We start from the raw sequence: 17,078 nt of genomic DNA, 5'->3' as shown, positions 1-17,078 counted from the left end.
ATATATATATATATTTCAATACATCAGAGACCGTAGGCTAATCTTATATCAGTTTTGGTGTATGATTAGGGTAATTAGTTGAGTGAATTTTATTTTGAAAAAGACCAGATAATGAGATAATTCTAAGCGTTCGACTTTTGGGTAATAAATGAATTTTTTATTTTATTTCCAGACTTAAAATTCTGGCGGCATGAATAATGTAGTTATGTAATTATCGGATTTTGACATGCAACCGACAAGAATCTGGATTCGGGATTTGGCAATGGGCCGTTTGCTTTACAATCGGGTAATGTTCGATCCAGCTCATCCATCAACCGATTAACGTTTGTTTGTTTTGTTTTGCGGGGAACTGAATAGCTGTGCGACAGTCACGGACCACGCGTGTTAAGCTTTTATTCGGCGTACCGTAGGTTTCACACCACAGCTTCTTAATATGAGCTTGACATACACACAATTGTGCACCATAAAATAGGTGATTGTACGCGATCATCCTTATTATTTTGTACTTCCAATGATAATGATCATGTATTCACACATGTATTATGGTTGACAAGAATAGTTGATATTTGTCATTTATGGTTGATTATAGGTCTGTTTAGAATTGAGGTTGAAAAGTTAAAGTATTAAAACATTTGATAAATTTTAATTGCTATAATTTAAAAATTGAGTTAATTTGATTTTATACATGTATAATGAAAAATATATTATATTTTTACTATTCTTATTAAAATTCTTATTTAAAAATTATATTTAATATAATATTAATTTTTATTTTATAATTATAGTTTCTTAACAGTAATTATAGTTTAAACTTCAGTACCAAACAGGCCTATATCTTTAATTTTTCCATATGTTGATTTTTAAATTAACAAAAATAGAAAAGTCAAGCCTGATATTTGAGGATTTGACTATACTTGCTGACAAAAGGTACAAACACTGGTTCGATTTTCCATTTTTCTTTTTTTTTTTAAATAAAAAATAGCATTTAAATATGTGAATTGGAAATGTCTAAAATTGCTAAAATTGAGCGTGTATTATAACAGTTCTGTACAAAGATAAAGGGGTGGTAAAAGTCTAAATTAATATTTTTATTTTCTATTTTTCTCAAGATTTAAATTTAGGTGGCCAACTAAATAAAACCACTTGAAAATTAATCGTTCAGGCCCCTGAGATAATATTTCAAGAGATTTTATCTCAAATGATTTAACATTTATTTTTTAATTATAGTATGATTAAATAATTAATTTTACAAATTTGAAACTTTAACATCCAATAAAAGAATGCAACTAAAATATATTTAGTTATCATTTGGAAAATGTAAAGTACAATATAAAGAGTTAATGGGTTACTGAGTGCATTTGAGTGAAATACATCCTGAATCATATCATATGGGCTATTATTGTGTGGGTATGCTTAGAGATCATTGGGATGTCTCTAGTAAAACAATACAGGATACAAAAAAAATGGGCTATTGTTTTGTGGATGTAATTAGAAATCAAATAAGTGGATTTAGTAAATTATAACACCCTTCTGTCTATGGAAATTACATAAAAGGACAAACACGAATATAATTAACCCATTTATACTTTCTCTCTCTTCCCCCTCTTTTAGGTATGCTTTATTTAATAAAAATGGCTCCTTCTTTAGTGAGATTATATGAACAAATGCCTGAACCAAAATATGTTATTGCTATGGGAGCATGTACAATTACAGGGGGGATGTTCAGTACCGATTCGTATAGTACTGTTCGAGGAGTTGATAAGCTAATTCCCGTGGATGTTTATTTGTGGGACTGCTTGCCTAAACCAAGGGCCGTTATAGATGCCATAACAAAACTTCGTAAGAAAATATCTCGAGAAATCTATGAAGATCGAATTCGATTGCAACGGGAGAATCGCTCGTTTACTTTTACTACCAATCACAAGTTTCGTGTTGTATGCAGTACTAATACTGGAAATTATGATCAAGGATTACTTTATCAACCACCATCTACGTCAGAAATCCCGCCTGAAACCTTTTTCAAATACAAAAGTTCAGTATCTTCCCTTGGATTCATTAGTTAGCCTAGAGGGTTTATTTGTACAGAATTAGAAAAAGTGAATTAATCTTCATAAATTAAAAAAATTATCATAAATGTGAAATATTTATCAAAATCAAAATGTGGGAGAGACAAAAAAGATACACAGTTGTTTGTCTGCTTGGCTAGTCAAGCATGGGCTAGTCCATAGATCTTTGGGCTTTGACTACAAAGGAATACAAACTTTACAAATAAAGCCCGAGGTTTGGCACTTTGTTGCTGTCATTTTGTATTATATGTGGTTGCAATTATTTGCGTTCCAAATGTGCCTATTATGTAGCACTAGTTGGAATGCTAGCTGGTATTTATCATCTTACACGAATATCATATGATCTAGATCAACTATAAGAAGTATGCATAATAGTATTTGCTCCAAAGAGTAATCATAAAATTCTATTAGTTTTTTAAGTTTGAAAAAGTGCAAATTTCAAGAATAGAAATCTTATGATATGCTGAAAATCCTTTATGATAATAATCTATGATTGACACATGGCTTAATGATTGAAAGTTGGATAGGACGGGCCTTATATAAGGATTATATTGCCCCTAATTTTTATTAATTAGTGTTAAAAATTGTATGTTGATTAATAAGTAAAAATGTTAATTTGTGCTTATAATATAATTTAAATATGTAATTATGTAATATATTATGAATTTCTAATTATTTTTCTAAATATTTGATTTTGTGTATTTTTGTGTGTTTATTAGGTTATAATAATATTTTCACGCAATTTGAGGCTCCAAACAAATGTACATATATCAAATTTTGATTCCAGAAATCCAAGAAACTAGATCATTGTCGAGGAGTATTCGCAACTTTTGTTGTAAATTTATAAGTTTTTACTACGGTAAATGTGACAATTATGAAATTATAAGTTTTTACTAAGTTAGGAGTGTTAATTGTTAGTGGAATGTGTTGGATGTGTTTGAGTAGATTAAGTTAAGTTTATGTTTTGTTAGTAGAACAAATGTATGGCTAAGATGTAATTATTTTTGTTTATTTGAGTGGTGTGGATTAATCATATATTAGTATAAATAGAGAGGAGGGGGAACACACCTCTTTACACATTTTCTTCTCTTCTTTCCTCTCAAATTCTTCTTCTCATCTCTCTTTGTAATATATTTTCAATAAATAAAATTAATTTTATTTTCAATTTTCAAATATTTTTTTAATTATATTTTTTAAATTTTAATAATTCTCTTTATTTCAATTATGTTGAGCTAAATACTAATAGTTAGGGGAAGGTGAAACTCTTAGTAAAAAAAATGATTTAATCAAATTCTATTTTTAATTATATAAATTAAATTATTTTCTATATAATTTTATCCATATTTTATATTTTGAAATTTTGATTTATTGTAAACAAACTTAGGAGTTTGGCACAATGAATTGTTAAATCTTAGTATAAAGTATGATAAAATGATATTTTGACTTATTGTAAACAAGTTAAGTTTTGGCATATTAAGTATAATTTATACAATTAATCTTTTGGGCAATAAAGTAAAAATAAAAAGCATTTATTAAATTGTATTTATTACTAAGAGTAGATCCATAACCCTAACTAATTAATTTCATAGTTTTTCTCAAATTAAATTGCATATATTTAAATTTAATTTTTATTTTTTAGATAAACTTAAATAAACAAATTAAATTATTTCTCTGTGGATCGACCTTGAACTCACCGAGTTATAGTATAATTAGGCACTCTTATACTGGGGAGTAAATTAAATACTTTTAAGTCGTGTCAAGTTTTTGGCGCTGATGCTGGAGAGAACTATTTATTTTATTTTATTTTATTCATTTTTTTTACTTGTTGTGTAAATGTTCATTTACCTCCTTTTTCTTTTCTTAAATTCTGTTATATCCACAAAATTGTTTTGAATCTCACTTTCACCCCAAAAATTCTCATTTTGGCTCATTCTTCTCATGATTGCAGTTTGACCACAAAATTGTAAATTTTTTTGAATAAGTCCCTCGCCAATATTTCCCATAATTCTCAAATTTAAACCTACAATTTGAACTTTTTTGGATCATATTTGGACTTCTTTAGACCTTATTTGGACTCAATTAAAAAATGTTGACTTTAAAAATTACTACAAAGGCCCATTAATTTGAATTAATCACTTAATTGGTTAGTAATTTTTAAAATTTCAAAAAAAGAGTCTATACTTTGAGATAATTATTTTTTTTATTTCTGCAATTTACTTTTCGCATTTTTTTATGTTTCTTTATGGCATTTGCTTTGTTTATATGTTTGGTTTACCGCTTATTTAGTTAGTTAATTTTCAGTTTATTTATTTTTAGTTTGTATTTTTTTCTTGTACATTTTTCTTGTTTATTTAATTTTCATTTTGTGTTTAATTTGTGTAATTTTCATTTTTTATGTTATTAATTTGTTTGTGTATCATCTTTACAACATAATTTCACACACAAACATCATCATCGTCATTGCATGAGACATTGGTCTCAAATTTCAAGTGGAAGATTAATTCGTAGATCTCAATCACCCCCGCCAATCATGGACGAGATCCAAGACGAAAATATTTTGGGCCAACTTAATCCTCTAATTAATCAGGGAGACAACTAATCTCAACATGATCAGAATCAACCAAAAACTTTGAGAGACTACATAAATCCAACAAGAACCGGAGCACCATCATGTATAGTATTTCCTCTAGAAATGTCTCGATTCAACTTCAAACTAGGTATTATCCAACTTTTACCAATATTTCATGGTTTAGAATATGAGAATCCATACTTGCACCTAAGAGATTTTGAGGAAATTTGTAATACATACGCAGACTAAAATTGTAGCATGAACATAATCAAATTAAAACTTTTTCCTTTTTCATTAAAAGATAAAGCTAAAACTTGGCTATAAAACCTTAGATCTGGATCAATAAGAACTTGGAATAACATGCAAGAACATTTTTTTAAAAAAATTCTTTCCACCTCATAGAATCAATTCTTTTAAAAAGCAAATAACTTCTTTCACTAAAAAAAATAGAGAAACATTATATCAATGTTGGGATAAATTTAAAAATTGGTTAACATATGTCCAAACTATGGTTTTAAAACTTGGCAATTGGTCACTTATTTTTACGAGAGCTTAACATCACAAAGTAGACAAGTTGTAAAATGGTGAATTTAGAGATAAAAATTCTGAAGATGCACTAGATTACCTTGACCAATTAGCTGAAAATGCAGAACATTGAGATACTGTTGGAATTTTTGAATTGACAAATAAACCACAACCATCTCCATCTAGTGGAGGAATCCATAACCTTAGGGAAGATCATGATTTGCAAGCAAAATTTGCATCCCCAGTTAGGAAGGTTGAAGCTTTGGAGAATAAAAAGAGTGATCAAGTAAAATTTGTTCAAGAAATTGCATGTGATGTTTGTAGTTCTAATGATCATTTCACTCAAGATTATCTCACTCTGCTTGCACTTAAAGAATGTTTGCATGATCAAGCTAATGTCATTAACACTTTTAACAAGCCAAACCTATATCCATAGACTTATAATCCTGGTTGGAGAAATCATCCAAATTTTAGTTGGAGGAATAATAATAATGCACAATCTTCACAAGCACCACCTCTACAAAATTTTCAAAATGCTCAGCCTTATGCACCTTATGTTCCACCACCATGAAAAAATTTGGAAGATATAATGCATTCTTTCATTAGGAAGCAAGATGCTATTAACAATCAAAATGCACAAACCTTTTCTGATTTGAAAGATACTCTTACTAAAATTTTTTCTACACTCACAATTCAAGAAAAAGGAAAATTTCTAGCTCAACCACAACCAAATCCTAAGATTTAACAAAATTCACCCATGGACCAAGTTAATTCAGTTATAACTCTTCGTAGTGGTATGGTTATTGATAGACTTATTCTTGAACCTTGTGAAGATAAAGATAATGAAAATTCAAAGGGTAAGGAAAGACTAAATAAACTTACACCTAGTGAAAAAATAACCATTGTTTCATCTGAACCACCATTTTCGGCATGCATTGAATAAACTAAGGAAATCAAACAGTTCTTCTGAAATTTATGAAATCTTTAAGCAAGTAAAAGTTAACATTCCTCTGTTAGATGCAATGAAGCAGGTACCTTCGTATGCTAAATTTTTAAAGGACTTATGCACTGTCAAGAAGAAATTGAAGGTAAGAAAGAGTGCGTTCATGGCTGAACAAGTAAGTACCATTCTGTCTACTTATAATAAGTTAAAATATAAAGATCCTACTTGTCTTACTATTTCTTGTATTATTGGAGATCACAAAATTGAGCATGCTTTGCTAGACCTTGGTGCTAGTGTTAATTTGCTTCCATATTCAGTTTAGCTTCAACTTAATCTTGGTGAGTTAAAATTAACTTCAACTACACTTTTACTTGTCGACAGATCAGTTAAAGTGCCAAAAGAAATAGTGGAAGATGTTTTAGTACAAGTTGAAAAATTCATATACCCCTTGGATTTTATTGTCTTAGAAACCTGTTGTGAATAATTATAAACTAATTCCTGTAATTTTGGGTCAACCATTTTTAGCAACTGCTAATGTTTTGATTAGTTATAGGAATGGTTTAATGAATTTATCGTTTAGAAATATGACATTAGAGTTGAATGTTTTTAACATATGTAGGCAACCTAATGAAGAAAATGAGAATGAAAATGAGATTGATGAACAAAAGGAATTGCTTGAATCTTATATCAAGGAAAATATTTAAAAAGGAATTTTTTTCTGAACTTAGTGATATTTGTTTGGTTAATTCAATTGAATCAAATAAGCAACTTGAACATGATACTTCTAATATAATTTTGTTACTTAATTCTGCACAGACTTTACAAAATAATGATGAGAAACCATAATTTGACGAGCTTGGAATCACGGAAAATATCGAACAACAAGAAGCACCTCTATTGGGATTGAAACCTTTGCCGGAGGGATTGAAGTATGCTTATCTTAGAGAAAACAAATTTATCCTGTTGTGATTTCTTCCACCCTAACAAGCGACCTAAAAGGTAAGTTACTGTCTGTTCTTAAAAACAATTAAGGAAATGCGATCCTTTTTAGGACATGTAGGATTTTATAGGAGGTTTATAAAAAAACTTTAACGCCATATCTAAACTACTTTGTAACCTCTTATTAAAAGATGCACCATTTAAATGGACTGATGATTGTGAAAAATCTTTTGAGAAAATAATTTAGTTTTAACATCAGTACCCATTATGCAATCTTTTGATTGGTCTTTGCCTTTTGAATTAATGTGTGATGCAAATGACTTTGCTGTTGGTGCTGTTTTAGGACAAAGAAGGGATGGTAAGCCGTTTGTGATTTATTATGCTAGTAAGGCTTTGGATAATACTTAAATGAATTATTCGACAACTGAAAAAGAATTACTTGCTGTGGTGTTTGCATTAAAAAAATTTCATTCATATTTGTTTGGTTCTAAAATTGTTGTTTTTACTGATCACGCTGCTGTGAGATATTTGATGACTAAACAAGATGCCAAATCAAGACTAATTCGTTGGATTTTGATACTTCAAGAATTTGACATCACTATCAAAGATAAAAAGGGTGTCGAAAATGTCGTTACTAATCATTTATCAAGACTTACATATGAATTCACATAACACCCATCAATGACTCTTTCCCGGATGAATTTTTATTTTCTGTTACTTCAATGCCATGGTATGCTAACATTCTTAATTTTCTTATTCCAGGTAAAATGCATTTGCAATGGAATGCTTAAGAGAAGAAGAAATTTTTGGTTGAAGGTAAAAAAATTTATTGGGATGATCCTTACTAGTTCAAATATTACCCTAATCAGATTTTTTGGTGATGCATTCCTGATAATGAGATAAGTAATGGCATTTGATAAGTGTATTTTTTTCATATATTTTGCTATTAATTTCTCCATCTTTTTCTTGTTTTGATCTTAAATATTCTAGTTATTTTAGTTAATTTTTAATTTAGTAAATTATATTTTTATTGTGTTAATTTTTATCTTAGTTTTTTTTTCATTTTGTTATTTTAGGTATATTTTGGGATTAAAGAGAAATTAAATTGGAGCATTTAGGAAAGAAATCCGATTGAAAGAATCAGAATAGGAAAAGAATTGAAGATTGAGAGACAAAAGTGCACAAGAGATCAATAATTGGAAAGAATTAAAGAAATAAAGAATATTTTCCAATTAACTTGTACAGGCCAAGCAAAATTAATCTTGCACATGGAGCTAAAATTGAAAAAAGGAAGCCAAGCCAATTACAAGCTAAGCCATCACATGAAAGCTAAAATTGAAAAAAAAAGAAATTGTCAAAGTGGCCAGCACGTGAAAGGAAGGAGAATAAAGCCTTTTGGCTTTAGGAAATCATGGCCAAATCATTATTGGCTTATTAATTGAAGCATGAAAGTGGCGGTTTGGCTTGGATTTAATTCTTCCCATAAAAGCCACAATTGAAGCATTATAAAAGAAAAAAGCAGAAGCAACACAAGGGGGATTTTTTCGGCAGCACACAAACTGAAAAATTTGCAGCCACAAAGGAGAAGAAAAAAAATCAGCAGCCGAAAGAAATTGAAGAAAAAGGCAGCCATGATTGGTTTTATCAATTCTCTTATTCCCAATTTAATTATGTTAGGCTAGATTTTCTATTTGGTTGAGGGTGAATTCAAAACCCCAAACATGTCATATGATTAAGTTTTAATTTATGTCATTCAATTTATTTAATTGAGATTGTTTATGTTCTTCTATAATTAATGTTTATGATTTTATTCTCGTCTTGTTTGAGTGGCCAATTAGATAGGATTTGAATAAATTCTATTGCTAGATTAAAATTCTTGATCCAATTGTCTTGAGATTTTAATCATAAGTAGCAGGTTGGAATCAGTGATTTCAATTGGAGAACATAACCTAGGTTAAATAATCCGAGCTTGTGTGTTTATTATCGAGATTAACCTAATATCTTTCTTTCCTTAATGCTTCCATTATCTTAAATTTAAAGAGCTTATTTTAAATTATTTAATGGTTAGAGATTAGGTGAAGAGCTTGTTTTACCTAACGACACACTAAGAAAAGATTGAGACTAACAGAGCTTGTTGTTATCTACAGTTGATAGTTTCAATATGAATTGATATATTATGTGCATGTTTTGTGGTGGCGAATGATCCTTTAACCAAAGTTTTTCTCATTGTTAGTTCTTTATCCTTTAACTAGAGTTTTTATTTCTTGTTAGTAATTTTAATTTCTTTATTTCTTGCTATTTAGTTAAAAATTCAAAAACCCCCATTTTTTTTCTATTTTTAGTTGGCATTTTCTTTAATTAGATTAATTTATATTATTATTCCTATTATTATTTTATTTTAAGTCCTGCTTTAGAGTTGATAATAAATACAGCTAATATAGTCTCTGTGGGATCGATCCTTACTCACTCTGTACTAATTATTTATACAAGTAGTAAGGTTCTAAATTTGGTGCACCCTAACGACACTACCATCATTAATTTTTGTCAATTTGAAGCATGTGTTGGACACTTTTTTTCAAGAAAAAAATACAGCTAAAATTTTGTAATGTGGATTTTATTGGCCTACCATATGTAAAGACACATATCAATTTTGCAAAACTTGTGAAAACTGTCAAAAATTAGGATCAATTACTAAAAGAAACATGATGTCTTTAAATCATATACTTGAGATTGAAGTATTTGACTGTTGGAGAATTGATTTCATGGGTTCGTTTCTACCATCTTTTGGATTTGTGTGCATATTAGTTGTAGTTGATTATGTCTCAAAATGGATTGAAGTAATTTCTTGTCGAAATAATGATAGCAAAACTATAGTTAAATTTTTAAGAGAAACATTTTAAGTCGATTTGGAATCCCTTGAGCCATTATCAGTGATGGAGGTAAGCATTTTTGTAATAAGTCATTTGAGACTCTAATGAAAAAATATGGAATTACAAATAAAATTGCTACCCCTTACTATCTTTAAACAAATGGTCAAGTTGGATTAGCAAATAGGGAGATAAAACAAATTTTAGAAAAGACTGTAAACCCAAACTACAAAGATTGGACTCTTCGACTGACTGATGCACTCTAGGCCTACCGTACTGCATTTAAGACGTCTTTAAGAATGTCACCCTATTGGCTAGTTTATGATAAACCTTACCACTTACCTGTTGAACTTGAGCATAAATCATTTTGGGCTATTAAAGCTTGTAATTCAAATTTGGATGATGCTGGTAATGTGTGAAAATTGCAATTGACTGAACTTGAGGAATTAAGAAATAATGCATATGAAAATTCAAGAATTATTAAGGTAATAACAAAAGTTTTTTATGATAAAAGAATTTTCTGGAAAACATTTGAGATTGGTAAAAAAATATTGCTTTTTAATTATCGTCTTCATTTGTTTCCAAGAAAGTTAAAGTCAAAGTGGAATGACCTATTTGTTGTAAAAAATATACATCCATATGGGGATGTAGAAATTGAGAATCCAAAGAGCATTTAGAGTTAATGGACAAAGAGTAAAACCATATTTAGAATACCAACCACGTGAAGAAAGTACCGAAATAAATTTGAGTTACCCACCAAATCTTGATTAAGTTTTTAATGAGTGATTTAACTTTTCACTGTTATTTGACTGTTTGAATTGTTTGATTGTCTTGAATGATACGCGTTATGATGTTTCTTACTTAAATGTGTTTGATAAATGTGTTTTTTTTTGTCATTATACATCATGAGCAACTCAATAAGGAAGTTTCTGTTCACACATCTTAAAAACCTTTTGCAAGTGAAATTTCACTTGAAAAGCCTCATACAAAGCTGTAAACCTCATACAAAGCTGTAAATCACATCCAATTTAGGATCTGCAACCACCAACATTGGTGTCCTACGTTGAGAATCTAGAAAGACAACTCAGAGAAATAGAGGGTGGTATATACGAATTCTAATTGGAGCTTGAAATTAACTCAATAAGAGGATGAATGTGAGTCCATTTTCCTTTTTTACATTGTGTGTTTTCTTTTTTTTTTGTTCGCCTTCACATTTGATTTTGCAGATTTGATTTTCTTCATTTTGATGTGTTTTGATTTATTTTCCCGTATAAATGGCGGATAACGGTATCCTCAGTTTCCTAATAACTGAAATCTCAAAATCAAGCATGGAAGAAATACAATACAAATTGCATAAACTTTTTCCTTCTCTCCCTCAAAATACCCTCAAGAAAATTTACAAAGCTCGTTGTGAACGATTGCGTTTGGTAAAAGCACATTTGCTGAAAAAAGGACAGCTAAAATACTTAGCTCAAAATGTCATATCTATGTAAAATTTAGTTGCAAACGAGAAATTTTGTAAACCTTTAAGAATGGTTTCTGATAATCGAGAAGATAAAATTAAATTCGTGCTGGCATGAGTAAAGAATCGTTAGATGATATCTTACGATCTCTTGAGACGTATCGAAGCGGACATGTGGAATATGAAATTCATAGGTTATGGAGACTATTCCAAAAAGAAAGTGCACAGTTTAATCTTCAGAATCTAACTCAAAAAGACTATGTTTGCTAGTTTCCAAGAAAACTGGATAGGAAACCTATCCTCGACCCATAGAGGGCGTTCAAGCTGTTATTAGACGTAAAACTAGATGAGCCACAATCACAACTACTAGTAAATATCCTTTTATTTTGTTGTTCTTTTATCATTTGAATTATTGCGTTTAATGGTGTGATTTTGTATGTAATCATTATTTTTTTCTTTACTGTTTTTTTCCTTTCACTATTTGCTTTTGAATTATTGAGACATGAGCTTTATGCGTCATTTGAAAAATACACCAACCTATGTATAGCTATTTATCATTATATCTATACTAAGATCTTTAAATATGAGATCTTTTTTTTCCAAATACTTATAACTTATTTTTGAAGATTATTTTAATGGTAGCATCTTCAAGTAAACAATTCAAAAATATTTGTGTGTTTTCTGGATTTCATTATGGAAAATACAAGGAGTTCGTTCAAGCAACTGTAGATCTTGGTCATGTCATACCTAAGAGGAAACTGCACCTAGTATATGGAGGAAACCAGGTGCTATGTATCATTCCACAGACCTTAAAACCTCTGGGATACATGTCTGACCCACCAATTAGAGAAGAGTTAGTTGTCTCAAGTATGCACGAGCGAATATCTGAGATGTTAAATCATGCTAACGCTTTCATTTTCTTGTCAGGTGATCTTGCAACTTTAGAGGCACTGATTACATTTGCATCTTGAGCCCATTTGAACATCCATAAAAAACCCATTGGTTTGCTAAATGTTAATAATTTTTATGATGGCTTTCTTTCATTTTCTTGCCATTACATTCATTAACCATGCAATTAAGAATCATTTTATTTCAATCTCCGCGAAAAAACTCTTTATTTGTGCTGCTACTGCTAATGAATTACTTATTCTTTTACAAGCATACAAACTAGAGCTAGATCCTAGGACCTTGGCATTAGAATGATTAACTAATGATGGTAACCCTAGCCCTAGTAAGAAGTACAAGTTGGACTTAACTCTTCGGTTCTAATTATCTTCTTGGAGCAATCAACTAATGTCTTCTAAACTCTACTTCTTTCCTTTAAGCCATTGAGGACAATGTCTTGTTCTGGTTGGGGGAAGGCAATAGTTGACAGTTGTGGAATATTTCAAATCCTAGTAATATTTATGTCGAAGATGGCAGAATATGGGGTGAAGCGACTCTAGAAACGCATCTTCTACGGCATGTTCAGGTATGATCTTTTATATTTTTTGTTTTATTATTTATGTTTTCTTTATCTTTTACGTCTTTTTACATGCATATCTTTAAATTATGAATAATATTTAGATTAGGTTGGGGGGAAGAGATAATTAATGTAAATTGTAAATAGGTGTGTTTACTTATTTATTTTTTTAAAAAAAACAAAACAACAAAATTTTTCTTGTCTAGGATGGCTGTGTAAAGAGTCACGACTTTTGAGACGCATCCCTAATAGTCATGTTGTATTATATTTTGATTTTAAAATTCATTGTAAGTTGTTTTTGTTCCCTTTTCTTTGAATTACTCAAATTTGTGAATTTCCATTTGGTTATTAAGTCATTTTGTTGTACTCATTTAACATGTATTATTAAATCATTTTTCACACTCACACTATGACACATACTAGCGGGTGGTTATTAAGTCATTTTGTTGTACTCATTTAACATGTATTATTAAATCATTTTTCACACTCACACTATGACACATACTAGCGGGTTGTAAGTTAAAAGTTTTGCAGCATTTAGTTCTTTTGATTTATTAGGGATAATATCTAAGGTAGTAGAAAGTGTATATTGCAAAAAAAAAAAAAAATTGAATGTGTTTAATTTTCTTATATCTAAAACCCAAGTAAATAAGTCCGTATGAGTGTTTCAACACCTAGTGTCCTAAGGCCAACTAGTCTAAGAGTCATTGGCCCAAAACTCGCCATATGGGTTATAGATATATTGTTTGCTTATTTCTTAAAGACTCGAGTAATTAAGTCTGTAGGGGTGTCTCAATACCTAGTGCCCTAAGGTCAATTGGTCTGGGAGTCACTGACCTAAAGCTCGCTACATGAGTTAAAAATGTAATATTTAAAAAAAATAAAAAGTTTGAATAATTTACTGCCTGAAGATAGAATTTCTAAAGAGTTTTATAATGAAAATGATGTTTTCTTTTTAATGAAGCCCTATAAGTATTGTGTTAATTACCTGAGTACAAAAGAATGTTTATGATATTCTGGGTAATGAGTGAGCGACAAAGAGTTAGAAAAATTTAGGAGAGTTTATTTATTTGGTAGTTTAGAGTATAGATGAACAACTATTAAGTTACATGTGAATTTTGCAAATCTTAATTTAACATAACGCTTTAATTGCTAGGGGTTAGCAATAAGCTAGTTGGGGGATGTGATTAGTGTTAAAAATTATATGTTTATTAAGGAGTAAAAATGTTATGTTGTGCTTATAATATAATTTACATTTTTAATTATGTAACATATTATGAATCTAATTATTTTTCTAAATATTTGATTTTGTGAATTTTTGTATATTTATTAGGTAAAAATAATAATTTCCCGCAATTTGAGGCTCCAAACAAATGTACGGATGTCAAGTTGAGATTTTGAAAGTCTGAGAAATTAGGTCATTGTGAGGAGGATCCACGACTTTTGTTATAAGTCTATAAGTTTTTACCACAGTAAATGTGATAATTATGAAATTATAAGTTTTTATTATGTTAGATGTGTTAATTGTTAGTGGAATGTATTGGATGTGTTTGAGTGGATTAAGTTAGGTTTATGTTTTGTTAGTGGGACAAATGTATGGCTAAGATATAATTAGTTTTATTTATTTGAGTGGTGTGGATTAATCATGTATTAGTATAAATCGAAAGGGGGGAACACACATCTCCACACATTTTCTTCTCTTCTTTCCCCTCAAATTCTTCTTCTCATCTATCTTTGTAACATATTTTCAATAAATAAAATTAGTTTTATTTTCAATTTTCAAATACTTTTTTTAATTATGGTTTTTTATTTTATAAATTCCCTTTATTTCAATTATGTTTAGCTAAATACTAATAGTTAGGGGAAGGTGAAACTCTTAGTAAAAAAATATGATTTAATCCAATTCTATTTTTAATTATATAAATTAAATTATTTTCTATTTAATTTTGTCCATATTTTATAGTTTGAAATTTTAATTTATATTAGACAAATATGGGAGTTTGGCACAATGAATTCTAAATATCTTAGTATAAAATATGGTAAAATGGTATTTTAACTTATTTTAGACAAGTTAAGTTTTGACACATAAAATACTTAATCCATAATAAAATTAATGGGAAAATAATTGTAATTATACAATTAATCTTTTGGGTAATAAAATAAAAATAAAAAGAATTTATTAAATTGTATTTATTACTAAGAGTGGATCTATAACCCTAACTAATTTAATTTCATAGTTTTTCTCAAATTAATGGGAAAATATTTGTAATTTATACAATTAATCTTTTGGGCAATAAAATAAAAATAAAAAGAATTTATTAAATTATATTTATTACTAAGACTATATCTATAACCCTAACTAATTTAATTTAATAGTTTTTTTCCAAATTAAATTGCATATATTTAAATTTTATTTTCATTTTTTAGATAAACTTAAATAATTAAATTAAATCATTTCTCTGTGAATTGACTTCAGACTCAATAAGCTATAGTATAACTAGGCACTCTTATACTTAAGAGCAAATTAAACACTTTTATGTCGTGTCATTTATGAAATACAAGATGCTTATTGAATTCTAAGAAATTAATCTTCATTTTGACCCAATATTCAAGAAATATTTGTACGTTCTTTCTCTAGATCAAACGGAGGAATTGAAGTCTCATTCGTATTATTATTGTGAATGGGATAAAGAAATTAAAGAGTTCTGTATCATGAACTTTGTATCGCGCACACCACTTCGACGGGCTCTAGCGGGTCACAGAGAGGGGAAGGAAGAAATAAAATAAAAAAAAATAAAAGAAAAAAAGGCCTATTCCCAGACATCGAGCTAGATGGATAAGTATGTATGTATCATGATCTATAAATGAATATGTATGGCGAGCCATATCACTGAATTTGTAGTGATAGATACTCATAGATATTAATCATATGCCAGGAACCAGATTTGAACTGGTGACACGAGGATTTTCAGTCCTCTGCTCTACCAGCTGAGCTATCCCGACCATTTCCGACACACCGTTCTCATCTTACTAGATGACTTGGGTCTATGTCAATTAAAAAATAAACAGGGATTAAAAGTCTTGGGAGGGGAATTTCATTTCTTGAATCATCAAAAAGAAGACTTTGTAAGTTTCAGTATGAGCAATAATATGGATTGGGAATCATTCAAATAATTCTTTGCTCAAAGATGTTTATTTGTATATATGTATAGACCACAAGGCTTGTGATAAGAGAAAAAATTCTGCCCAAATCCTTTGAGAAAAAAAAGAGAAAAGGTAGGAGAAATAGTTAAGGAGTCTAGCGAGATTTGAACCCTTATGATTTCTAAAGTCGCCAAATTTGTAGAATGAGACTCTATATTTATTCTCCTCTAGTTGATCAACTCTTCAAAAGTCAAAAGAATGGATAGATCAGACCACATATGTGGAGTGAATGATTTGAGCTGGGAATATTCGATTCTTTCTACAATACATAATCGATTTATAGAATTTTTTTTTCATAAAAAGTTTAATTGTGATTTTTTTAGTTAACTTTTTATTATATATATAAATTCTATATAGCCTTATCTCTAATTCTTTATGAAGCTTTGATATTCAATAGAAGCATTAATTTTACTTTCTTTTTTTTCTTTACCAAAAGGGGAATTCAACTCCATTTATTAGAATAACTTCGATTGAGTTCTTGCACCTATCCCCCTTTTTCACTTTTTCAACCCCTGTTTGTTCATAGAAAAGGGGATTTGGCTTAAGATTACCCCTTTTTAATTCATAAGTTTATCTAAATTTGAAAGTTATTAGTCAATAAGTTTCTATATTAATGTGGCGTTCGCTTTTTTTTTTTTTTGAAATCTGAATAGATCTGAATTAATCTGAATTCCTAATAGAGTTGAATGTTTGAGTCTAAATGATATATTTGTTTTTTTTAGTCGCTAAAAACAAATATTAATTTATTTGGTTTTTTAACTTAAAAAATCTAAAAATTAGTATTTTTACATTTATGCCCATATAAATTATAAATATTAAACAAATTGTAAGCATCTCAAAGAACATAGATAAGTTGATATATTCTCATCGTAACATAAATCATGTTTAATTGAACACAATCATTTAATATTCTAAATTAGTATGTGTTAATCAATTATATTGTAATTTATGGTGCTTTTATATGAAAAATATTCATAAAACATTGTGAAGATAGATAATGTTAATTTGAAGAGAATAAAAAGATAAAAATAATAATAGTCT

At 29.1% G+C, this 17,078-nt stretch overlaps 1 protein-coding gene and 1 non-coding gene across 2 annotated transcripts; one reads left to right on the top strand and one right to left on the bottom strand.

The window, feature by feature from the left end:
- Positions 1 to 1,631: 1,631 nt before the first annotated feature.
- On the top strand, positions 1,632 to 2,063 carry LOC127900292 (NAD(P)H-quinone oxidoreductase subunit K, chloroplastic). The gene has a single exon (XM_052434917.1). It carries the CDS (start codon positions 1,632 to 1,634, stop codon positions 2,061 to 2,063), a length of 432 nt encoding a protein of 143 aa, XP_052290877.1.
- A 13,700-nt stretch (positions 2,064 to 15,763) lies between these two features.
- TRNAF-GAA (transfer RNA phenylalanine (anticodon GAA)) lies at positions 15,764 to 15,836 on the bottom strand. Its single transcript has one exon. It is a non-coding gene; the product is annotated as a tRNA-Phe (tRNA).
- Positions 15,837 to 17,078: the final 1,242 nt, after the last annotated feature.

Source organism: Citrus sinensis, chromosome 2, assembly GCF_022201045.2.
Source record: "Citrus sinensis cultivar Valencia sweet orange chromosome 2, DVS_A1.0, whole genome shotgun sequence".
Classification (NCBI taxonomy): Eukaryota; Viridiplantae; Streptophyta; class Magnoliopsida; order Sapindales; family Rutaceae; genus Citrus; species Citrus sinensis.
Note: the sequence above shows the minus strand (reverse complement) of the source record. Positions and strands in the feature narration are given on the sequence as shown.

Bases quoted from the DNA above. Each gene is read 5' to 3' on its own strand.
- LOC127900292 (XM_052434917.1), top strand. From the start codon at position 1,632: ATGGCTCCTTCTTTAGTGAGATTATATGAACAAATGCCTGAACCAAAA.